Below are 26383 nucleotides of genomic sequence, written 5' to 3'. Positions count from 1 at the left end.
AGTTTCATCACTCCATATAACCTGTGACCACTGATCATCTGTCCAATTAATGTGTTCCTTTGCCCACTGTAGTCTTTTTTTTTTTCGTTGCTGAAAATTAAGATAAGGCTTTTTTCGTGGAATTCTACTTCTCAGTCCAACATCTGTTAATCTTCTCCTGATTGTTCTTTTACTGACAGAAACACCAGCATCATTCAAATCACTTCTGATGGCCGCTGATGACATTTTTCTATCTTGGAGACATAGTCTTTTTATTCTTCTGTCATCAATAGATGTGGTGCACCTTTTTCGGCCTTTTCCTCCTTTGTTTTTTATTGAATTCGTCTCCTGATATCGTAAACAAAACTTTCGGACTCCAGATGTAGTCACCGACCTGTCTTGCCATTTCAGAATAGGAAAGACCACTTTCTCGTAACACAATAATATTACATCTCTTTCTAGGTGTCCAATCTACTCTTTTATTTGATGTCATTCCTTCTTGACTAAATATTAAAAATTTTTACAAAAATTCCTATTTGTAATTGCAGTGTATAAGAAACAGGTCCTCCTTCTACAGAACAAAGCAAAATAATGAATTATTTCAAGTGTAAACATGATGTCAGCTTCTACTGGCAGTTACTAACATTTGATTGGTTCTCAGAACAAGAACAGTGATTGGCCAAGAAAGCTAGACATTACAAACCACTTCATAACTGTGTTTTTTATTTATATTAAAGTACATATAACTTTTTTTGTATTACAAATAATTGAATTTTGTGTTTTGCATTGAATTCAGTAATAAATTCTCTTTAAAATGATATATACAAGTTTGCATTTTGCGAAACGTAATATTTTCTGTAACCATACAAAGTTCAAAAACATAAAAATTTCCAAAGGTGTCCACAATTTTGGCCACCACTGTATATACACAGAACTCCCAAAACTGTGCTTGAAGACCATTGCTTTAAATTGATGTATACTTACAACTTTATTAAATATTTATTAAATAACTGAATAACTGAAAGCATTTAGTCGGAAGTTCTCCTTTTCTGTCAGTGGGATAAAAGTTAAAATTATTAAAATAAAATATTTTTAATTAGACTTTGTATAGAAGGCAAGTATATTTCTTTATTAATGCCAAGTGCACCTTTTCCTCCAAGTACGATTAAACCTGAACTTATCCTTGAATTTCAAAACTTCCGACTTCTTAGATTTACAGTTCGAGACGACCATGAGTTGTTACGAAATAAGGTAAAATGTGCACTGTACTATCTGTACAAAAGGAAGGTAATTTACAATTGATAATTTTTTCTGCAAGGTCGCTGTCAGTCATCATATCATCTGCTATCTCTTAGAACCCGAAAACACCTTAACATTTGAAATTTATAAACTATGCTTCTCTAGTCAGACTTAAATGAAATCATAAATCTTAACTCTTTATGACATTTAAAGAAATAAGTTGAAGGGATTATTTCTTGAAGGATGGCAGCATCCAAGCCCTTGAAGAAGATAAATATCAAGAAACAGATTAGAGATTACATTATATTTTGGCGAAGAAAGACTTGGCTATTTTGGTGTGAAGATAACATAGCTTATTATCTATCATATTGTATAGTTGATCCACAAAATTTAAGGCTAAATTTTTTTTCAAAACATAACATATTTCTCAACTTTCACCGAGCATAAGTAACTTAGATTTTTTTATTATTAATAAAAAGCTAAGTTTTAGTTATTATTAACTTAGATATTTATTAAGGCCTCCGCATAGCTGTATTTAAAAAATCAAATATACAAAGGGATGGAAATGAATATTATTAGAAAATTTTATCTGAAAATTCCTAAAATATTTAATCTTAAAATATCTCAATCAAAATTCAATTTTATCAAAAAAATTTTAATGTTTTTAATTTTAAAGTTTTTTAATTGTACCTTGTTTTTATCAAAATTAAATTTTATCTGGAAATTTTATTTATAAAATTTAATTTTTAATTTGGATACTTTAATGCATTTGATACAGCTTATTTATGTTAAAGTTATATATATACATGCATAGATTTTATTGGAAACTATTCAGGTTACTTATTTAATATACGGGCATTTAGGAACTTTTAGCTTAAATTGCACTGACACTCTTCATAAAAAATTATTAGAATCAGCATTTCAAAATTTCAGAAAAAAAATTTCCCCAAATCTTTTACATTACATAACATTTCTTTCGGTCTGTGATACACAGTGTATCGATAAAAAATTTTGTAGCTATAATAATAAAAAAAATTCTGAATATTTAATATATATACCTCGTATTTTCCTGAATATTTCCTGTTTTATCCACTAGCTGTTTTATCACTAGCTTTTAATAATATTCGAAACTTCTCATTTATGGTAATAATATACAAGGCGTTGGATGGCTAACAAAGTACAATGTGAAAACAGAAAAAGTAATTTGAAAAAATAACTATGCAACTGACTTCTTTAAAATAAACAGTAACATTAGTGCAATGTGCAGACCACCACACCACGAAGGCATGCCAAGAAGGCGGGAGAAATACCTTATACACTTATTAAAATTAATTATTATTATTATAAGTATTATGATTCACTTTTTTAAACTATTCTGAGATTAGAAGCATGTTTTAAATACATGTCTAAAGGTTTTTGTTGTGTTTTCAACTCTCACTCTTATCCAAAACTCATGTAAAGTAACATGACGGTAGAGTAGTTTTTCGTTCTCCACTTTTGCAAACTACGAGCCACCTCTCACGCAAAATCAATTTTATTGAACGAAATCTGTAATTAAAATGACTCATCATGCTCTTACCTATTCATCAGCATATCACACTGCCCATGAAATAAATATTAATGCTGCCCCGTGGCTAAGTTTCTTCATTTACAAAAATCGAAGACTAAATTTTGCCCTCATCCTTTACATTTGCTAAATATATAAGATTTAAGTGCGATATAATATATTATTTTTGATAAAGGTATAAAGCGTTTTGCTCTTTGGGTATTTTCATTGGAATGGATAATACATATTTTAATCCTACTTATCAATTGCACAGTAACATAAATTATCAAATATTTACAAATTTTAAATGCATGGTCTTGAATCTAATTCGGGGATGAAATTTTATTATATACTTTTGAATGTCTAATAACGGATTAAATATTTTGAAAAAAAATCATATAAGGTTTAAATATCCAACTATATTGCAAAACAAATTAGCGTATAATTTTCATATACATAAACAAAGGCAATACTATATAGATATTCATTTTAAAAATTTCCAGTGAAATATCACTCCATAAGTAAAAAACTAAAATAAAAAATATTCAAGATTTGATCGAAGCTAATTTAAAAAGAAAAAAAAAAAGCTTTGTGCATTTCGTTAAAAAGTTAAGTTTTCTAGAACAACTCATTTTCATTAGCATTTTTTAATAAAATAAAAATCAGTTTTATTCCAGCATAATAAATTAAATTGAAATTTATTGTTATATTACTAATATTTAAATTCTGAGAAAATTCTGAGATTTAAATGCCGCATGAAATGTCGTTTCATAATCGTATATTTTGTGAAAATTTACTACATAGAGTGTTTAAATTGTAAGTCATAATTTTCAACTTAAATATTTAAAATTAATGATAGATATTTTGCTTTTAGTAAATTTCGATTCGCATTTAGATCTAAAAAGTATTACATTTGGCCTAAATAAATTTTTTTACTATTTTTTTTATGAAATAACTTTCTTTAGCAGACTAATATCTGGCCATGCACTGCTATATCTATCTTCTCATTGCTTTTAAAGAATAACTGCCTTTTTAAAACTTCTCAAAACCGTTTTGTGTGGATTATATATAGCTAATGTACCACTTCCATTTTTAGATTAACTTCCCCGTTTTTGTTTTCATCTTTTTGATCCTACCGATTCAATCAATTTTATTTCCTTGAACATTTATAGGATATACAGGGTGATTCTAAATTTTTTTACGAATTAAGAGGGGTGATAGTACTCATCCAGATGAGCAATAATTACCAGAGAACATAGGGTCGCATTCCATTCTGAGAGATAGAAGAGAAGAGTATTAGAATTCCAACCTGAATTTGCAGCAGTGTTGGGAAAGTGAATGAACGAAACCAAAAGTTGCGCCATCAGTTTAGTGAAACACTCACAGAGAGTGCACAAAACGGATAAAACAGAAAACGTGGCGTTCGAGTGTTAATTCCAGCTCAGACTTTGATGACAAACACTCAAACGCACATCTTTGGTTCGCAACCTCTCAAACGATGACAACAAGTTAATTATCTAATCAAGGACTGAATATTTACAACTAACTTTCGCTGTATTAGAATGAAAAGTTCATGCTGTGTTCCGGCTGTCAGAACTTATCCCATAGTAGAGCGCTTCAAGTACGGGTTGGAGGGAAAGTTCTGTCGTATTTTAAATAGGCAGGTGATTTTTCTTGTAAATAAAAAAAAATCTGGCTAGTGAGTCAATCGGATTTTTTTTTTGTTTTTTTAGCTGCTGTATAATATAAAAGGTGCCCTTTTTTACCATTCATCATTTACTTGTAATATTTAAAGGGAAAAACATGTCGGTAGATAAAGTGCATTTACGACACTGCATTTTATATGAATTCCAAAAAGGAAGCAATGCATCTGTTGCATGTAAAAATTTATGTGCGGTATTTGGAAAAGATATTGTAAATGTTCGTACTTGTCAAAGATGGTTTAGCAAATTTCGTTCCGGGGACCTGAGCCTCAAAGAAAGTGTTCGATCTGGACGACCATCCAAGATCGATAATGATGTTTTGCGATCCATGTTGGAAAATAATCCACATTTAACAAGCCGAGAAATTGCAGAAGAGTTTGGCATTCATCATAGAACTGTTGGAGATCACATTAAATCTCTTGGGTTTGTGTTAAAGCAAAGTGTTTGGGTTCCACATGAATTAACGGAAAAGAATTTGTCTGATCGTGTAAGAATATGTTCATCACATCTGATTAGACACAATGTGGAGCCGTTTTTGGACAGGCTGGTTACTGGAGATGAAAAGTGGATTCTTTACGAGAATATTAAAAGAAAAAAATCTTACTGCAAACCAGGAACACCATCAGCAACAGTTCCAAAACCAAGTATCCATCAAAAGTACTGCTTTGTTTGTGGTGGGACAGGAAAGGTCCAGTGTATTACGAGTTGCTGAAACAGGGAAAAAACATCAACGCGGATCTGTACTGCAATCAGCTGGATAAATTGAATGCAGCTATCAAAGAAAAAAGGCCAGCATTAGCGTCCAGAAAAGGAATAGTGTTCCATCACGATAATGCTCGCCCGCATGGTGACACTACAAAAACTGAATGCGTTAGGATGGGAAATCCTTAGTCACCCCCCGTATTCACCTGACATTGCACCCTCTGATTATTACCTGTTCAGGTCTCTGCAAAATTATCTAACGGGAAAAAAATTCAAGTCTTTTGAAAGTGTTTCTAAGGCAGTTGCTGACTATTTTAACTCCATGGATGAGAACTTCTACAAAACAGGAATTTACAGGTTACCTGGAAGATGGCAACAGGTTGTAACAAATAATGGAGCATATATAATTGATTAATATTAAACACATATTTTTATAAATGAATTCAAATATTTTCTTTAAAATACGACAGAACTTTCCCTCCAACCCAATAGAATGTGCGTAGCACAGTAAGTCCAGGAGGACAGGACAGAAGATGGTGAAGAGGGAAAAAACTGCTACCTTGATAGTTTCAAACCTACCTTGACTTGCAGTTGATAATATTCAGCCCTTGATTAGATAATTAACTTGTTGAAATCGTTTGCGAGGTTGAGACCTTCCTAACCAAAGATGTGCCTTTGAGTGTTTGCCATCAAAGTCTGAGCTCGAATTAACAATCGAACGCCACGTTTTCGGTTTTATCCGTTTTGTGCATTCTCTGTGAGTTTTTCACTAAACTGATGGCGCAACTTTTGGTCTCATTCATTCTATTTTCCAGCATTGTTGCACGTTCAGGCTGGAATTCCAATATTCCTCTTTTCTACATTTCAGAGCGGAATGCGACCCTATGTTCTATGGTAATTATTGCTCATCTGGATGAGTACTATCACTTCTCTTAATTTGAAATAAAATTAGAATCGCCCTGTATTTAAACAGAAAATAAACTTTGATTCATTAAAAACTGCTTAAATTTTTTCTGCATTCTCTTCTCTCAAGATAAGTTGCGGTTATCTAAAGATACTTGAATATCAACACTCGAAGTGAGTGACGGTCCTCTTCAACAAGAGAAAGAGGCTGGTGATAACCATTGCTTTTGTTAAACCTATTAACGAAGATAACGAAACAATGGAAAGGTATGAAGGCTGGGTGTGAAATTTTAATTCATTTTCGCATTTTTGATTGGACGGAATGTTTTTCATAATAATTTGCTGAGAAATATAAATTACCCAATCCTACGAATGGTTGAGAAAATAGCAAAAAAAAAAAAAAAAAAAATATATATATATATATATATATATATATATATATATTTTTTCTGAAATAAAATGAATGTAATGTTATTCTTTCATTTCTTCTAAAATTGTAAACAATTCGAATATTTATTTTTACAACAAATATATATATAAAGGATGATTTCTAAAGAAATTCTTAGGGATAATGACAAAAGCAATTTTATATGATTATTTGTGGGATTTAAGTATATTACATCTTATTGAATTTACATCTTATATCTGCTTTAAGCATAAGCATTTTCAAAACTAAAATGAATTTCTTAAATATTTATTGAATTTCATAGAGGTTAACTGTATATTCATATAATATTAAAAATATTAATAACAGAATACAGCAACAATGTTCTGAAAAAAGCCCAAATTTCTTTTCAGTTTTAATAATCATTTAATTTCAATAATATAAACATCTACGAGAATTTGAATGTTTGAAACAAATTACGAGCGTGGTTTCTTAGGGCATTGGTCCAAAATAAGGCAATTTATTTTCTTCAAGTTCACTTCTCAAAATCATACTTTTCTTACATGCAGAGTTTAATTCAAAAATAAAATATATTAAACTAAATTATCTCTTATTCATCAACCTTTACAATAGCAGTAAAACCTATTAACTTTTTATCTCAATATATTGTATTTAGACCCTTTTCTTGATCAACATTAGATATTTCTTGTTGAATATCTAGAATAATATAAAGCAGATATACAAAAGCATACTCTCGTCTTTAACTTGTAAACATTTTATATATATAAATCTAAATATCTTTCTTTGCGATAGGTAACAATCTTATAATTAATATAGCTATTATGTTATAATAAGTTACATGAAGTCTCAAACTTTAGAAATGTCAATGAAGGATAAAAAAGATTGCTTATCACTTCATCTATATGCGGAATGTCCCAAAAGTAATAAAAACAGTTTCCGCTTTCAGTGCAGACGAAACAGGAAAGAAAAATGTTCCAGAAGGGAAGAGGAATCTAGATACACAGTTTGATCTTTTTCACGTTATTCCCAACATTCGTAGTTATCTTTCGGCAGCAAATTGCCAGTGATTTCTGTATCTTGCCATGGAGGAAAATTAAAAAGAGTCACGTTAAAGGTAATGCTGAAACATTACAGTTGCTAAAGAAAGTTTATAAGAATGATACTTTGTCTTCAAACCAAGTAATAAATTGATACAAAACGTACCTGGACGGAATCATTGAGGAAGACCAGAGTGTATGGCGTCCTTTCAAGAACTGAAAATAATGTGACTCGTATAGGTACAGGTATATGTACTCTAAAACTAAAAAAATGAGTTGTGCATGGCTGTCCTGAAGTTATATCACATAATTCTTTCGCCATGGCAATGTATCAAGTCACGCATTATTGCCTCCATGAGAATCTTGGATCAAAATACTATCACAACACATTTCCGTGTACCATACAGCCCTGACTTAACTCCGTATGATTTCTTTCATACGTCAAGCTCAAAACTTGACCAGATATAGTTCTGGAAAACATTCAGGCATCGAGTATAAACAACATTTCAAATAAACACTTCTTCCACTGTATCACTGTACGAATGGAATAGCTGTTTTTGATTACAAAATGTCGGTTTTGAGCGTGATAAGCTATAATTGCATGCACGTTCAAAATAATTATTTTTAAAAAATCATTCCTATTACTTTTGAGACAGGCCATAATCACCACTACAAATTTATCATCGTTTCATAATAATATGTTTTATGCACGTGATAATACGGTATTTCTTTTAAAAAATGATAACATAAGATTGCAGAAATTATATCATATAAATAGGAATTGTATTCATTATTAATGATATCAACATCGAAATACATGATAATCCTATTAGCGGGAAAAGAATTAAAAGTACAGTTCGTTTTTGAACCATTTTTAATAGCGTGAGATAAAGGAATATGTGTTGCTTTACTATGTTTATATCAATAATATTCTTGGTTCCACTCATATCACCATCTCACAGTATATCAACTGAACGACATTTCTCATTAAATGCATCAAACCGAAACACGGCGTTTTAGAATTACAAAATTCTTTTAACCTGATAAAAAATTGCTTGACAATTGAATCAACACATCAAAGAATGCAATTGTTATATTACGGCAACATTCTTCAATTGATAACATCAGCTTAAGTGGTAAATCAGCTCCTCGAAATAGATACTCTAACTCTAACTCGAAATACATACTCTACTTAGGAAAACAAGCTAAAAAAAGTTATAAGGCAATCATAACGACATTTTTTTTTTGTTTGTTTTAGAGTTTAGAGGTTTTTCGATTTTTTTTTTTTAGTTTTTAGTATCTTTGCTTAAAGTTGAAACAAAATAGGAACTTACAATTAACAATGAATTGAAATTATCATGTTATATTCTACCCTGTTTGAGCTGCCACCGCTCGCATTCCTGCATTCATTTATGGAAATTTTAAAACAAGGCACTCCAGTTGACTTATCAGAAACTAAAAGCTGCATTCAGTTCTTAAAGTGGGTTATGACAATGGTGACTTAAAAGTGTATTGATATGGTTCGATTAAGATGTCTTCAAAAGCAGTTTCTATATTTTTTCCTGACCTATGAAATCCACCATTCTACCATTATCATCTGTGCTGCCAACAACGTCTCGTTAAATGCATACAATCATTATGGGATCGTCTTCCATAAAACAAATATTGTGGCTGATCCTGCGCAGATGAATAGCATTGCGGATCAACAGATTACTTCTTCATTTTAAAGTTTCAAAAAGGTACACAAATATCTCAACGACCAAGAACTATTTAAAAAGTCAACATTCTATAGTGCACAAATATGTATTTTTGGATTGCTAGGCTATAGTCTGATCGCATTCTTTGCGTTTTGTTTATTTCATTTAATTTCGAGAATTCTTTGCGAAGCTGAAGGCAACATATCATGAGATCTAAAAGACAAGAAAATTACACTTTGTTCTTCCTAATAAGTGCCTACTTGAAATTAATCCTAAGTGGCAATGAAAATAATGTCAAGGATTCCTTTTTTTCACGCTGAACTGAACAGCGCCAGAACCACTGAAGCCTGAATGGTCCGAAGTTTTTCATCGCAAAGCATAGTAAGTGGCAATTTGTAAATATTTTAGAAGAATTATTAACTGCTTCCAAGAGCAATCAAAAACTTCCAAGCTAATTTTTAAATGTATGCATGCTTGAGGGAATAATTAGTTTTGCTTTGAGTTAGTCTCCAAAAAATAATCTCGTTCGTTAATCTCTTAAAAAATAAAATTGCAATGATTGCTTCCTTAGACGACCACACCTAAAACTGACAAATACATCTAAGAATATTATTAAAAATAAAATATCAAAACTACCCTCTCAAATTCGACCTATCTTCACACATAACCCAAATAAATAGGTAGTCATCTTAGAAAGGATTCAATGTACTTCTCTTCAGCATGTACGGGTTAGGAATATTATAAAAAAAATAGCATAAGAATTTAAATTTAAAATACAAATATTTTCTGATTGTAACTAAACGATTTTAATAAATAACTAATTAATGGTTCCTCTAAAATAGTGTAACAACTTCACAAATAGCAATCTGATTTGAAGCAGTTAAAACTGCAGAGTCAATACGTATGTTGAAACAAGGGAAAATGTGCAATGCGCTCGCTGGAACTCGTACTTCGGACCTTCCATCTCCTACGCGGACGTGGTTTTCAGTTACACTATAAAAGCACGAAGTAAAGGGGGAGAAAAACCTTACACCTCCCACACACATTTAAAGGATATTTGGGAAGAAGGGGACCGAATAATTAAATCCTGGTGTTAGTGAATTACCGTGCATGACCTTTTAGTTCAGGCGTCACTTGAAGGAACATTAGGTTTGTTGAAGCAGGAAATATAAAAATATGCTTTGCCCTTGCCGAACTATCCGATTACTAGCAGGACGTGCTTTCAGATTTCACCAGGAAGGCACTCAGTAAAGGGGGAGAAAATCCTCAAAAAAAAAAAATCAGTAATCTGTTTCTCTACCGTAATTTTTAATAACATGATGTGATATTAGTTACTAGACTATGTACGCAAAATGACATGGTAAATTTAACAAGAAAACATAATAGATGACAAGATTTATTTTAGTTAACACGTTATTTTTATATTATCTTCTATTCTTTCCGTCAACCTTCACCGGAATGCAAATTAGTTTTAATTTAGTTAATTAATTAGTTTAAATTAATTAAATAAATTAGTAATTAATTAGTTTAAATACCAAAAGGCATTAAATGCTATTATTATTGAAATTTCGTAATCAATAGAATTTTTTTTATTTTAATTATACTGTAGGAAGTAGTTTTTGACAAAATCGTCTGTTGAGTTTTTCTTCTTATCTCTGTTCAGGAAATTTTATTTCACAGAAGTGACGACGATACAAAAATGTGTCAAAAATGTGATTATGCTAATGATGTCTGATATTACACTGCCGATCTGTGTTTTAATTTTTAAAAATATTACCAGAGTAATTCGTTTAATTAATATTTGCACTGTTGCAACTGAATATAATATATATTTTGCAAAATAAAATGTTACAAAGATTTTCTGAAAATTTAATTTAATATTTAATTGAATATTAATTTGTCTGAAATATTTTTTAAATTTATTTCTTCTTATAAAATTTTATTTAATGAAATTTAATTCAATTTTCTTTAACTTTTTCTCCTTAATATGTACCCTTGGCAAAAATAAATAAATGTGTTTTACAGAGACAAGAATTAAACTATAATTTCCGATTCCCTTGAATAAAGGAAAGGAATATGATTAAGGAAATACCCTTTCCTGCTGAATCTCACCATAACAAAGATCTAATAACAAAATTCTGATCAAAAATGGAGATAGTTCTTTCAACTCAACCTTCAAAAAATTCTATTCAAGGTTTCAACCATCAGGTTGAGAGGTTTATAATATGGATTCAACCCTAACTTTTAACGGAATATCATTTTGAAATCTCCACTTAAACAAAACTGAACAGAAAACAATTGACGAAGTCATTCGGGGAATTTCTCGTGTGAACAATTCAACTCTTCCTTTATAGGGAATACATCCACGCATGCGTGAAAGGGAAAATGAGGGAAATGATAATTTCAGAGAACTAGAGACGCGCAATTAAGGTTACATGGTACGGGTTCACTCACCCGAAACAGCTTTCTTGACACTGGGACAATTTGGACTTTCAAAACGGATAGTATTAATAAGTATTAAAATTTTTTTCGTACACTTTTTTTAGCTTTTAAAATTGCACGAGCAACCGAATAATCGTGTGAAATTATTAGAAATACAATTATAAAAATATTAAGCAATTTTATTTTTATTAGAAATGAATTAAGAAACAAATAGGAAGCCGTTTTAAAAATTTTCTTATCGCTGTTCACATGTAGCAGAAAAGGTTCTCTATGTTATTCTAATAATGTGCCAATATTCTTCACTTTTTCAAATTTAATTATATTTCTTTAGCTAAAGTGTTCCCTCTAACCTAAATATAAGCTACCAGAATAAAAATTTCTACTTATTCGCTGGCTTAGATTAGACTACTCAAAAGTCATGATGAATCATTGCCAGTAACCTAACAATAATTTCGTGAACAATGATTACTTAAACAATGAATTACAACTGACTTATAACTTGTACGTAGTAACTTGTTGTGCCTTGAATTAGAACTTTCGAGAACAATGATTAACGCTGAATCAAAGCTCATGTATGGTAATTTGATGGTAATAACAGCTCTGCACCACTTTGTAAATAATTTAGTAAATTTTCACAATAAAAAAACTGCCGAGACACATGTCAAAAACAACATTTTCCGATATTTGTTTTACTTTGCTAAACTTTTTATTCGTTATAAAAGAAAGTGGAACGCGTCAAACCGTATTTATTCTAATGCAACTTGATAAACCACTATATGTATTAAGACAGTGGTCTCAAACTGGCAGCCAGTGGGCCGCATGCGGCCCGCTAAGACATTTATTTCAGTTATATATTTGTGGCAAATAGTGTGTTTGTTCGAAAGATTTCAAGATTTTAAAGTCCGAGTACATATCATTTTCTTTAAAAACGTTTGGTTTACAAGCGCTCGTGAAAAAGATATGACAATTAACAGTTTCTTGATGAAATCTGAAGAATTATCCGTAAAAATAAGGAAAGATGATTTGGTAGTAATACATGGCCGGTTTAGCCAATGGAATAAAACATTGTTTACAAACCCATTAATAGCGAAGGAAAAGTGCTGATTTACCTCCTGCAGGAGCATGGTTGCCAAATAAATTGCCTAAATTATTTATAAAGTACCACCTTGAAAACATTTTTATTTAGATAGACGAAACAGGTATATAGTGTAGTTCACTGGCCCTAAATAAATGTTTATTTAAAACTGAAAACCCACCGTTTTATGCTGAGCTTCAATATGTGTGTGGAAAAATAAGAAAACTGTTTGTAATCAGAAAAAGTAAAATTCTCGGATGCTTTCAATGAGTAGAGTATACCAAAGGAATACAGATATAACTCAAGACGCGGATATTTTTGAAGAATGGCTTTTAAAGTGCGATTATGAACTGAAAATGATAGCGTTCTTTTTATTGAAAGTTCATTCACGAACTTTTGCATTAAAGACATTATGAATAATTCATAAACAAACATTTGCATTCGGTAATTATAAGGCTGAGAAAGCCCACTAATATATTTCTAATTGTATTTTTTATATTAAATTATGTTACTTTGAAGGATATTTTTTCTCATCATTTAAAATTATCATTCGGTAAAAGTTATCAAAATAGCCATAAAGAAACGCGATCACATTAAACGGCACCTACTGCACAGGTATCAGCTAAACATGCCCCACTTTTAGCATAGGATATTGTAAACACAGATAAAAGTTTAGACAGAGTAAAAGACTAGTCACACTGTAGATAATTATCTTGATTATTATTATGTGCAATAAAAATGCAATATTTATAATATATATATTATTAAATACTGTTTGTTCCCTTGACGAGTTCTGTTTGAAGCCTTAAACAGAAGAGATTAATAAAATTTTTTTTATAATGTTCTGTAAAAATTCTTTTCTGTAAAAAATCTGTAAAAAATTCTGTAAAAGGTTCTGTAAATTATGTAAAAAATCTTTGATCATAATAACTTTCAGTTAAGTTAATGTATTTGAAGATTCATTATATTTACATATACTCAATATAACTCCTTACCAGGAGAAAAAATGGTTAAATCTTCATATCGAAGGAACAAAAATTTTTAATTTAGTTCCGACATTTCCTTTTTGATTTTTATAATATATATATATGTCATAATAAAAGCACAAGGAAAGGCCGGAACACTGTAGATGCGTGATTAGACCCATATTGAAGAAGAATTTTGATTGCGTAGTATTTAAAGAACTTGGCAGTCGAGGCAGTTTTAATTCCATTTTTATTTCCAGTTGATATTTGTGGCCACAATCACTTGGCACTCTAGTCGTGCCTTTTCACAGAAGATTTACATTTTTGATATTGTTGAGATAGAAAGCAAGACAGCAAAATTACATCTTAGCACAGCACAGAGCAAATGCTGAAGTGCGTAGTTATGCAAGATGGAGGCACGCGAAGAGAAAAGTTTTGGTTTACAAGGACAGTTTCAGTTCCCAATGATTACGTCATCAGAGCTGCGCCGAACATAGAGTGATCTAGAAATGACGCAATGCAAAGAAGTTATTACGATTTTAGAATAGAGAGGAAGAATTAATGTTTATAGTTTAATCTATAATTTTGATTCATATATTTTTATCTTACATATACCGGCTAATTAATAACTGTAATGTTTTCACATCGTGGGCGAATGGTGAGGCTATTCCATTACACGTTCTGGCAGATGGTTGACGAAGCTGGGATGATTGAAGTACGGAGAAAAATGACGACTCAGAACTTTTCACTTTTAACAGCAAGCATATCTTTATTTTAATTTATAGCAGATGACTTTTTTCCAGATGAAGTTAGATTAACTTATTCAGTAATTGAACTATTAGATACGACTGACTTTAAACTTTAATACGTCATAACGTTCTAACAAAGAAAGAGGAGCATAGCGGAAGCGTTAGCAGGACGAAGGCGAGAAGGCATCTGTCTAGGAGAACTTATGACGCAGCATTTATATGAAAGGTTATGTAACAGAGTAGCTTCTAGAAAAATGTAGAAAAACTTATGACGCAGCATTTATATGAGGAGGTTATGTAATAGGTGCGAATGTTCTAGAAGGTAATGGTCTAAGGGGAGATGCCGAATTGCAGAAAATTAATTAAAGGATGCTGGTTCGCAAAGAGCAAAGCCATCGTATTTTTTTTTTTTATTTTTTTATTTTTTTTTTATTTTTTTACATCTTAGCACAGCACAGAGCAAAAGCTGAAGTGCGTAGTTATGCAAGATGGAGGCATGCGAAGAGAAAAGTTTTGGTTTACAAGGACAGTTTCAGTTCCCAATGATTACGTCATCAGAGCTGCGCCGATCATAGAGTGATCTAGAAATGACGCAATGCAAAGAAGTTATTACGATTTTAGAATAGAGAGGAAGAATTAATGTTTATAGTTTAATCTATAATTTTGATTCATATATTTTTATCTTACATATATATATATGATATCACAAAATACAATAGCTGCTTTAAAAAAATAATTGGCTACCTCAAAATTAACATTCTAGATTTGGTGATCTGCCCTTAAATTCCCTGTTTTCCCAAATTGGAGATCTTTCGACGTTACATAACACTGCTTGAAAAAGGTGACTAAAACTAATATTGACCAATTATAGCTTGTTTCTAGAATCGCACCTACTCTGGTATAAAAACCCTTGGCAGCTAATTACGTCATTCTTTTCTTTTCCTAGCTTCCATCTTGCTAATAGTCCTCCCTTTGCCGTCTAAACTGCTTGCATCTTAATTTAAGGAATCAATGTACACAGAAAATTATCGTATTTCATTATGATTGAATCACAGAAATGTCTCGGATTCCATTACGATTGGATAAACACCTATGGAGATGATTTTACATGCGTGGAAATAAATACTGGTAATTCTTCAAGTTCATGCTTTGTTATCTTCATCTGTAAGCCCTCACTCTCAGCTACGACAACTGCAAGCTGATTAATATTCTATGTTCTCGAAATTATCACATATATATATATAGAGAGAGAGAGAGAGAAAGAGAGACACCTATACATATATATAGGGAGAGAGACGTGTATATATATATATAGAGAGAAAGAGATATCTATCTATCTATCTCTATATATAGACATATATATGTATATAGAGAGAGATAAATATATACAACCTCTAGAAACAACATGACAAATATTAAGTAATTTTGACAAAACGCCTACAACCGGCTTTTTTTAATTCTTACTGTCGCATAAAGAAAATATTTTATGATGAAGGTTCACGTACTGGTACGTAAATTTTACAAACAATTATGCCCAATACATATCCTAGAGTTGCCGAATTTGAAACGTAAATTTTAATGAAAATAAAATATGAGCAGCTTCTTTTTCGACAATACAGTTATAAGGCATTTCTCCCACTAACCTAGCGTGCCTTCGTGGTATAGTGGTTATGCACACTGGGCCGAGGTCTGTGGTTCGGATTCACGGAGAAGGCGATTGCTAATTTTTCATCTTGTCTACTTTCAAAAACTCTAATGTTTCTACACAGTACTGCGTTCTTTAAACCAGTGTTTTAGGCTTTTATTCTATATATCAATCGTCTCAAACTGGCGGCACTGGAAACAATTTTATGCGGCTCGCGAAGATATTTCAATTATTTATTTCTTGCAAATATCTCAAGAGTTTAGTTGCTTGAAGTCTGATTTCATATTATTTTCATTTCCACTAAAAACGAACGCGAATAACGAACCAGAAAATCTACAATTAAAGTTAACTAATTAACAATGTGGCATGAATCTTATTCAAAAGGTTGAAGATACATTTTATTAACTTTTATTCATTCTTGTCAAAAAATATATAAGCTCAGTTACGAATGTTTGCCCTAAGAATAATCGTTTTATTTTGGAAAACATTTGTTTTTTCACGGTTGAAAATTTATAATAGAACCTGACTGGCCAAAGAGCATCCATCTACAATCCGTCACGAAGATAATATTAGTACTTTCTCTCAAAAGCTACAAACTTTATCAAAATCGTAAAGTCACCAAGTGTGCAGTTGAGTAAGAAATAAAAGAAGTTTATAATCAATTCCAATACAAATATACTTATTTTTATTTATATGTCGAAGAAAATTTAACAAAAAAAAGCAAAATCTGAAATGTTTCAGATTTTAAATTACGTCCAAAGGGGCGTTTTTTAACATTTTGTGTGTTACCTTTCTTTATTAAATATCATGTTCCTCGCACTTAAACCATAAGATCCAGTGCAACAGCAATATCGCAAAATAGTTTTAAAACGAGCATATCTTTAGAATTTCCGATACAGAGACTCACGCGCTGGAGATAAAAATGTTTTTTCGGCACAACGTTGCCATTGCTCGCTTTGAAATCCTTGAGTTTGTTAATCAAAAATTCGTCAAAGTTTTAAAAAATAGGAAATCGATCATAAAACAAATTTCAAATTTCAAATTTGGTCTTCCACATGCTCATATTCGTTGGAGGATTACGTTATTCAAAATTCGATGACTCTATGTACCGTTGTTTTATCACAATACGAGAAATATACATACATTTATGCAGATTTTTCATTATTTAATTTCTTCAAATATAATGCAGGACTCTAACATTTTGTGGCAACAGTTTGAAAAGTGAACCGACATTTATGAGTCCGACGCAAAATGCCAAAACGAAACTAATAGTCCTTCGGGATTCAAATCCCTTTGGACTAATAAGAGCCCCCACTTGGAAATATTTATCTGAAAACTCAGAAAATTTTCATAATTTGTTAGCGTACAGCGCAATTAATCTCGAAACGCTTAATACGGGTTCGCTGGGCTATTAATCTCGAAACGTCATTTTGCGTCGGTTCAACTATAAATGTCCATTTCACTTTTCAAATTGTTAACACCAGATAAAGTCCCCCTGTATTATATTAAAAAAAGAAAAACGATATAGAGTAAAGAAATTAAATAATGAAAAATATGAAGAGATTAAAATAGTGAAAAATCTGCATGACTGTATGTATGTTTGTCGCATTGTGAAAAAATAACGGTATAGCCATCAAATTTTGACTAACAAATATGGCCATATGAAAGCTTAAATTGGGATTTCGAGTTTGTTTTATCATCTATTTCATATTTTATAACATTTTAAGGAATTTTTGATTAACAAACTGAAGAGTTCAAAGCGAGCAATGGCAATACTGTACAAAACAAATTGTCTCCAGCGCACGAGACTGTCTATCGGAAAGTCTAAAGATATGCTGTTTTTAAATGTTTTTAGCCCAGATGGACATAAGCCCAAATGTCTCGAAACGTGTATGTGACGTAAATGAAAAAAGAACGAAAAACCAAAAAAAAACCAAAAAAATAAACCCCCCCCCAAAAAAAATGGTTTAAATTGAAGTAAATTATTTCATGCTTAATTAAACGTGTTAGAACTATCTGAAAAAAATGTTAGTCTAAGAATTTAATATTTAGCTGTTAATACATTTGAATTGCAATGTGTAACCAACAAAAGTGTCTTGCTCGTAGCAAACTTTAAATTTTAAAATAGAACATAAATATAAATTTTCGAATTTTTCCGCTTTATGATATTATTAGTCCAAAGGGATTTGAATCCCGAAGGACTATTAGTTTCGTTTTGGCATTTTGCGTCGGACTCATAAATGTCGGTTCACTTTTCAAACTGTTGCCATAAAATGTTAGAGTCCTGCATTATATTTGAAGAAATTAAATAATGAAAAATCTGCATAAATGTATGTATATTTCTCGTATTGTGATAAAACAACGGTACATAGAGTCATCGAATTTTGAATAACGTAATCCTCCAACGAATATGAGCATGTGGAAGACCAAATTTGAAATTTGTTTTATGATCGATTTCCTATTTTTTAAAACTTTGACGAATTTTTGATTAACAAACTCAAGGATTTCAAAGCGAGCAATGGCAACGTTGTGCCGAAAAAACATTTTTATCTCCAGCGCGTGAGTCTCTGTATCGGAAATTCTAAAGATATGCTCGTTTTAAAACTATTTTGCGATATTGCTGTTGCACTGGATCTTATGGTTTAAGTGCGAGGAACATGATATTTAATAAAGAAAGGTAACACACAAAATGTTAAAAAACGCCCCTTTGGACGTAATTTAAAATCTGAAACATTTAAGATTTTTTTTATTATTGTTTATGTTATGTTTTGTTAAATGTTTAGTAAGCTAAATCATAATTAATTTATTTCTTTGTTAATAAAATTTTTTCATTGAAAAATTCTAGCCCGTCAGTTGTTTCCAGATCATGCATGCGATCCGCAAGAAATTTAAGTTTGAGACTGCTGCTGTATATCATTGGTGATCTTTTTTTTTTTTCCTGCGACCCAAGGCTAAGTTAATAAAAAGTTATTTTTACTGACTAAAGTTTTTAATTAGTCTAAATTTTCATGCTACAAACCATCTGAATATTACTTCGCGAATCTTGAAATAACTGGTATATTTTAGAACACGTTCTTCATCAATAAACAGAAGCAAGAAACAGAAGAAGGTCCATTTGCGGTTTTGCAGCTGAAGATGATGGTTCGGTAAAACCATCGAAACTAGTCCTGTGAAAATTTTGTGAATTAACGCTGATTTTTGTTGTTTGACTTCTGAATCAGTATTTATTCGGCGTGTTATTGTGTCTTAAACAGAAGCAATGCATTTATGTAGATTCCTTTTTCTTTCCGGTACCGAAACGCTTTCGCATGCCATTTTCTTTAATAAATGACGATCATCTGTTGTCCATCACGCAAAAATATTCAATTGGGCCACTGTTTGTTTCCCGCGAAATTATTTTTATCTGTGAATTATAACATCCTAGCGCAAAAATTGGATGGATGCCAAATGCATCGAGGTTTGCTGATCAGTCTTTTCGGTTAATTTCTAATACAGTTGACAAGGGTCGTATGTAAAGTGAACAGATGTAGTGATTTAGTTAATAAAGCGCTGATTTTGAGAAAGACTATTCTGATTTCAGATTATATATTGAATTTCAAAGCTGCAATGCTTTAAAAAACTTCGTGCTCAGCAATACATCTGCTAGAGATTCTATAATTCTTCTGTAGAATCTATAGTCCCTATTTTCCATAATCCTTCTAAAAACGTACGTACAAGAACTTCTTTTAATGCGTAAACTGCGTGGGATGCCGTAATGTTGACACTGACTTCAGCGTATCGTTTTCAAAATTATTGTTCTGACAGAGGAAACGAAGATATCTTTGAAATTAAAGGAACGATATTGTTTAGCTAACGGAATCGTAATCGAATTCTCTATTAGAGATAGCATAAAAACACCTCAATCATTATTTACTCTTCCGTGTGATAACAATTTGATAAAATTCTTGCTCCAACTATACCAGAGTTTATATAAAAAAAATATTTGAAACACTCTTGAGAAAGACAGTGAAACTTTACCAATTGTTAACAAAAATAGATTGTTTTACCACTTGAAACCTGCAATTGTAGCCACCTTCATATTTAACTAACTTCAACTTGAGAATTTTATTGCATTTATGTAAATTTATAAAAGTTAACTAAAGATGAAAATTTATTTTTAGAAGTTTATTTTGTTCTAAATGTGCTTAAAAATAACTTTAAATAACTTTACGATATGTGCAAAAAATAGCTTCTTTTATGAAAACAGTTTTGATCATGGGTAACATAAAAAATGCTAACCATAATTCCTCCACCAGAATTACTTAAGATAACGGTTTCACCGTTCTAAAACGTGATAGGATAAACTGAGACGTATTCATAAATTAGTTAATTTTAGCTAGTACTGCAGATTGCGCCTGCTGCAATGGAACGGGAGGACTCAAACATTTTCAGAATTCTCTACCACAATGAAATTAACTATTAATAGCGATAAATTATCAAAACAAATATTGCAATTCAATTTTGATAACCAATTCGCTGGCAAAATATATCTTAAGAACATATTCTGATGAACCAGTGAGAATCATCTGAATTCACTCACCATTGCTGCATAAATGGTACACTGTTTCGAGGACGACGGAGTCTTGGACGGTTACGGGGCAAGGAAACTTGCTAGGTGGACTGGACTTCGTCATATATTACTGTTTCGAGGACAGTGAGGGTTAGCCGAAATCAATACTTAAAATTACAAAATCTGATACAGTCTTGCAGACATAATTTCCTACAGCAAGACGGAAGTGGATGAAACATTAAAAACTAAAACAGAATAATCTATAGATTAATAGATTAATTTACCCTATTTTAAAACTTTTAATGCTTGTAAGTTAAACACTTATAAGAATTCAGAAAATTTTAAGGCTAGAAAAACTACAGAGAAGAATTGCATTTAATTAACCCTGTGAAACTGCTAATAGAACGAAGCTCTTCCTGTATCGGCTGAAATCTAAGAAATACTTTCCATTTTCATTCAGTTCCGGATCACATAATTGGAAGCAACTTTCTCTCGTGAATAGAAGTTTTACTTTTGGTGTTTGCCCACGTTTTTATATATGTGTTGTTGCTATCACGAAGCTTTCTATCAGGATTGATGGGTATTTACATTACCAAAAGCGCAAAAATTAAATTATTAAATGAAATTCTGAAGACAAAACAGTACGGAATACTTAAAAACTAAATCAGCATCAAACGAAAAATCACATATTTCATCGCAGAAATAAAAATGCTAATCATATGAAATATTTGCTGAGTTTAAGAAATAGATTTCATATTTCAAAATTTTTATGTCTTTACATAATTCTCTTAGTCTCGCGTTCTAGCAAAGTCATGGCATTTGAAAAGTTTGTTATCAAACTCTTTCACCTAATAACGCGTATGAAATATTTTTCTCCTGCTGTTATGTATAAGAAATAAAAAGGAACGCATTTGGAATTCTAAAAGGTTTAAAATGATATGCATGTCTTAAAAATGCTAAACTTAATATGTTATTACGCTTAGCTGATTCTGATAGAAAAATAATTGTTTTGTATCATAAATAATTGGAAACAAAAAAAAAACTGTAAATAATTAGTTTAATACCAAATTTAATAAGATATGTATTAAGATATGGTATACTTTACAAAAGCTGAAAAAATTTGAAAAATAATTACACTTCAAATTCTGGAATTTTCCACTTTTAAATGTTAAAATTAGTACTCTCGCTTCAAGGCCTCCGACCAGCTTACATTTTTTTACAATATACAACCTACGACATAATCGTAATACAAAATATTACCTAAGAACATAAACGCAAGTTTAGAAAATATGATTTATTATTTTTTGTACCAAAGGGGCAATTTGCCCGGAAGGGCTATTAATTTCGTTTTGGCATTTTGCGTTGGTTCACTGTAAATGCCAGTTCACTTTTCAAATTGCTGCCACCAAATATTAGAACTCTGTATTATATTTAAAGAAATTAAACAATGAAGAATCTGCATGAATGAATATATGTTTCTGGCATTGTGAAAAAACAACGGTACCTAGAGATATCAAATTTTGAATAACGTTGTTCCCCATTCGAATATAGGCATCTGGAAGGCCGAATTTCGAATTTGTTTTATTACCTATTTCATATCTTGTCAAACATTAAAGAATTTTTGATGAACAAACTGAACGATTTCAAAGCGAGCAATGGCAACACTGTACGGGAAAAAACATTGTTATCTTCAGCGCGAGACTGTGTGTCGGAAATTCTAAAAACGTGCTCTTTAAATATTTTGTGATATTGCTGTTCATTTGAATTTTATGGTGCGAAGAACATGATAAGGTAACACACAAAACGTTAAAAAACGCTCTTTTGGACGTAATTTCTTTTTTTTTATTTTAGAAATATAAACAAGTTTTCAGAAATAAAATCACAGAATGTAATTGCACAAAATTTCAATTTTAATTAATGTGATGGCTACGTTCGATGTATTGATGATTTTTCTTAAATATTTGGCATAAAATTGCTTAGCTTGATTGCTTCCACTAGGTAAGATAAGGGAAACGTCAACTTTACTTTGAGATACTTCTCTCAGATGACTTTATATTTCAAACTTAGCATATTGGTTTTGAACCCATTAATTTTGAATACGACTTGTGCTTTTGAACATACTCTTTCAATGCAGTCAATTCTTTTGCATCATAACATCATGATCAACTAGCACATTCAAATTTTAAATGACTTGGAAGCAAATAGTATAATATTCTTTTAAATTTTGCAAGTGACTTATATGTAATAATATATTTTCTGAGGATATTTGAGCTCTTAGCATTTTTTGGTTGTGTTGTCTTGAGTTCCTACCTTTTACATTTATATTGCACTTATTGCATAAAAATTTGTGTATTTAAAAAGCATGTTATTGATTTTTTAAATACACTAAATAATTTTAGTTATTTTACCCTAACATTTATTTTATATGATTTCTTTCTTACTCCATTATATAACGTTATATCAATAAACAATTAATTATTAAGACAGTTGGGTGCCCCTTGTTTTTTGGAGATTCTTTTTTGACGCCAAGATCAGCGCCAGGAAGGCACAATTTCAAGATGGCCGCTACACAAAACCAAAATAAGAAGTCAAAGAATTGTACAAACTCTGTCTCCATGTACACATTGATCTGTTTTCACTTAAAAAAAAAATCCTAGAATTGCACAAACTAGCACTGCACACTGCCTTAAATTTGTCCATGTACACATCAATTTATTTTCATTTAAATTAAATCAGGAAGCTAAAACAAAGTTAAAACTATCATGGTAACCAGAAGTGAGATTTCATGGCCAAAAGTAAAAACCAAATTGTCGCTAATCGAATGGGCACCCAATTCTACACTAGAGCCATTATTAATTTTATTAATATATATTTTGTAATTAATGGGATCATGATAATGCCGATCAACTGTCAGTGTATATTCGGGTATCGGTACCTCACCACTTTTAAAATTTCATCGAGCTCCAGGGCGTCAATACCGATCCTACTGGGAAACCCTGATTTAGAGATAACTTACTGAAAGCTCTTTCACGCTTTCTTTTATAATTAAACTTTGTTACGAATAACTAAAGTAACTATTTACCAACTTCAACTTATATATTACATCTATTGTATCTGCAAATCATATAAAAGAGTTTAGAAATTTTTAACTGGTCTAAAAATCGAGCTAATTAAATGAAATCATTTATAGTAATACATTAATATTATTATTTAAACATTTATAAACATTTATATTATTATTTAATGTAAATATAAAAAAAAATCTGAAAGCTTTCAGATTGTTTTTATCTGCTCAGAGCAGCTCGTTTTGAATCACAGCTCGTTTCGAAATAAATGAGTTTGTTAATAAAAAATTCACTTAAGTTTTACAGAATATGAAATATACAATAAAACAATTCAAAATTCTGGATTCCAGGTATCTATATTCAGGGGAAGGACTACGTTATTCAAAATTTGATGGCTCTAGGTAAAGTTTTTTTTTTCAGAGTACGAAAAACATGCATACATTCATGCAAATTCTTCATTATTTAATTTCCTTAAATATAATACAGGACGATAGTATTTGGTGGCAACAATTTGAAAAGTGATTCAGACTTTTATAGTGATTCAACGCAAAATCCCGTTTTGAGACTAAAAATTCTTTTTCACGATCCTAAATTTACAGAAATATTTTTGTCTAAAATGTAATGTTTATTCATTAAAATTAGCTTCCAATTTAAATTAAAAATAAAAAAGTCTTTTAAAAAAAGAATTCCCATAAATAATTATAAGATTTCAAAAAGTGCTGTCACTAAATATAAATTTCTAAAATTCTTACTTGCTAAGACGATTTTTTTTTTTTTTTTCATTTCCAAAGCAGATGTGTTTGTTTTGTTAAAATACAAAATTTCCACATAGTTGTTCGTTAATATAAAAATTGATTCATTGCACTCTATTCTGTTTTATATTAAATGGTTTAATTTTTTAGACAATACTCCCTGAAAATCAGAAATGTAAATAGATGAAATGATTTGAAAATCAATTTAAAAAATGCTTTTCTGCGATATGAATTAATTATAATGCATGCTTACCAAAAAAATATCCTCGAAAAGAAATTGGCTTTGGTCCATGGATTTGGATTTTCTTTGGTTTTCTCAAACTCCATACTGGAGCGAGAAAGTAGTAAAAAATCACACTTAATTGGAACTCCACCACACCACTGTCCTCACCTTCTTGTCGAATAGCAGATTCTGTTATTAAAGTTTCACTATTTAAAAGACAACCCACCTTGCACCGTAACTGAATTGTCGTAAAAACACGTGTTTTCAGACCAACTGATAAGGAGCATAATATTTTACTCCTTACACCTTATCCGAATGTCACTGGCAAGTAGCAAAGAGTTGATTTCCATCCTCACCAAGAGGAATGGGAAGAAATTACGCGCTCCGCTGCCAAGTTTAACTCCAACGCCATCTATGATGAAAGATTCGAAGTATGAGCGAAGGTTACGGAAAGCGGTAAAGAAAAACACTGTAAACAACCAGGATTTATTAAAAGGTCTGTGATTATGAATACTGCGTTGAAAAAGTGAAGGTGGAAGTTTATAATCTGAAAGTCCTTGGGATTTTTATTTCGACCTTTCATACCTTTAACTCTGAAAAACCTCATATATAGCGCAATCTGTCGGGGCGTCCTCTAAACGAGGGTGAACGGCATGTTCTGTAATACCTCAAATTCGAGAGCGGTGAACGAAAGAAATCTCTGGCATTATATAGAGGTTGTTTTTTCTGCGACTAATTACCACGAATTCCAACTAATAGGCATGTTCTGTAATACCTCAAATTCGGGAGCGGTGAACGAAAGAAATCTCTGGCATTATATAGAGGTTGTTTTTTTCTGCGATTAGTTACCACGAATTCCAACTATAATAGGTGTGGTAACTCCATTTTTAATCCTCAGGTGCGTTATGAGAACTTTTATCCTCTGCCATATTTGGCAACATTTATCAAAATAATGTTGAAGGAAATTCATGGTTTTGAATTTTATATGAAATTCAAAAATGTAGTCACAAATAAAATATTTACGTTTTGGATATAAATTATGTAGACATACATGACGATTATAAGAGCAGATGACATTCTACACATACCTGGCATTCATAAATGTATCTTACTGCTTTCAGGTGTTTTCTAAATACTAAAGAAAAATGGAGGAGGTAACTAACTGAATTGATTAATCTTCCTGAAAATATTAATGGCTGAAATTTTTATTTGCTTTCCAAATTATAAACAATATATATCTAAACAAAATTACAACTAAAAAATATCATAATACGTTAAATTAAAAAAAAGTTAAATTATAGATTTTTTTCCAATAAAAATAGAAAGCTTTCCGACTTTATACTACGCCCACCCAAAGGGGCATTTTTTAACGCTTTAACGTTTTTTCTGTTACCTTTATTTACTAAATATCATGTTCTTCGCACTTAAACCATAAAATTCAGTTCAAGAGCAATGTTGCAAAATAGTTTTAAATTGAGCAAGCATATCTTTAGAATTTCCAATACAGAGTCTCGCGCGCTGGAGATAAAAATGTTTTTTTCTGTGCAACGTTGCTATTGCTCGCTCTGAAATCTTTGAATTTTTTAATCAAAGTTCGTTAAAGTTTTACAAAATATGAAATCGATAACAAAATAAATTTTAAATTTAGGCTTCCACATGCCCATATTCGCAGTAGGATTACGTCATTCAAAATTCGATGGCTCTAT

General features: G+C 31.0%; 1 protein-coding gene across 3 annotated transcripts in view; it reads right to left on the bottom strand.

The window, feature by feature from the left end:
• Positions 1-25001, bottom strand: part of LOC118190953 (ATP-binding cassette sub-family C member 4-like) — a 123943-nt gene extending 98942 nt beyond the window's left edge. For 2 of the 3 annotated variants that reach the window (XM_085812827.1, XM_085812826.1), the window contains exon 1: positions 24708-25001. In XM_085812827.1, the coding sequence (XP_085668953.1) occupies positions 24708-24781 (74 nt within the window). In that variant the 5' untranslated portion in view covers positions 24782-25001. Of the gene's footprint in view, positions 1-5071; positions 5176-24707 lie in introns of all 3 variants that reach the window. The other variant, XM_085812828.1, reaches the window with a different exon arrangement.
• Positions 25002-26383: the final 1382 nt, after the last annotated feature.

Source organism: Stegodyphus dumicola, chromosome 3 (genome assembly GCF_044657685.1).
Source record: "Stegodyphus dumicola isolate Sdum_Otavi_A_Nest chromosome 3, ASM4465768v1".
Taxonomy (NCBI): Eukaryota; Metazoa; Arthropoda; class Arachnida; order Araneae; family Eresidae; genus Stegodyphus; species Stegodyphus dumicola.
Note: the sequence above shows the minus strand (reverse complement) of the source record. Positions and strands in the feature narration are given on the sequence as shown.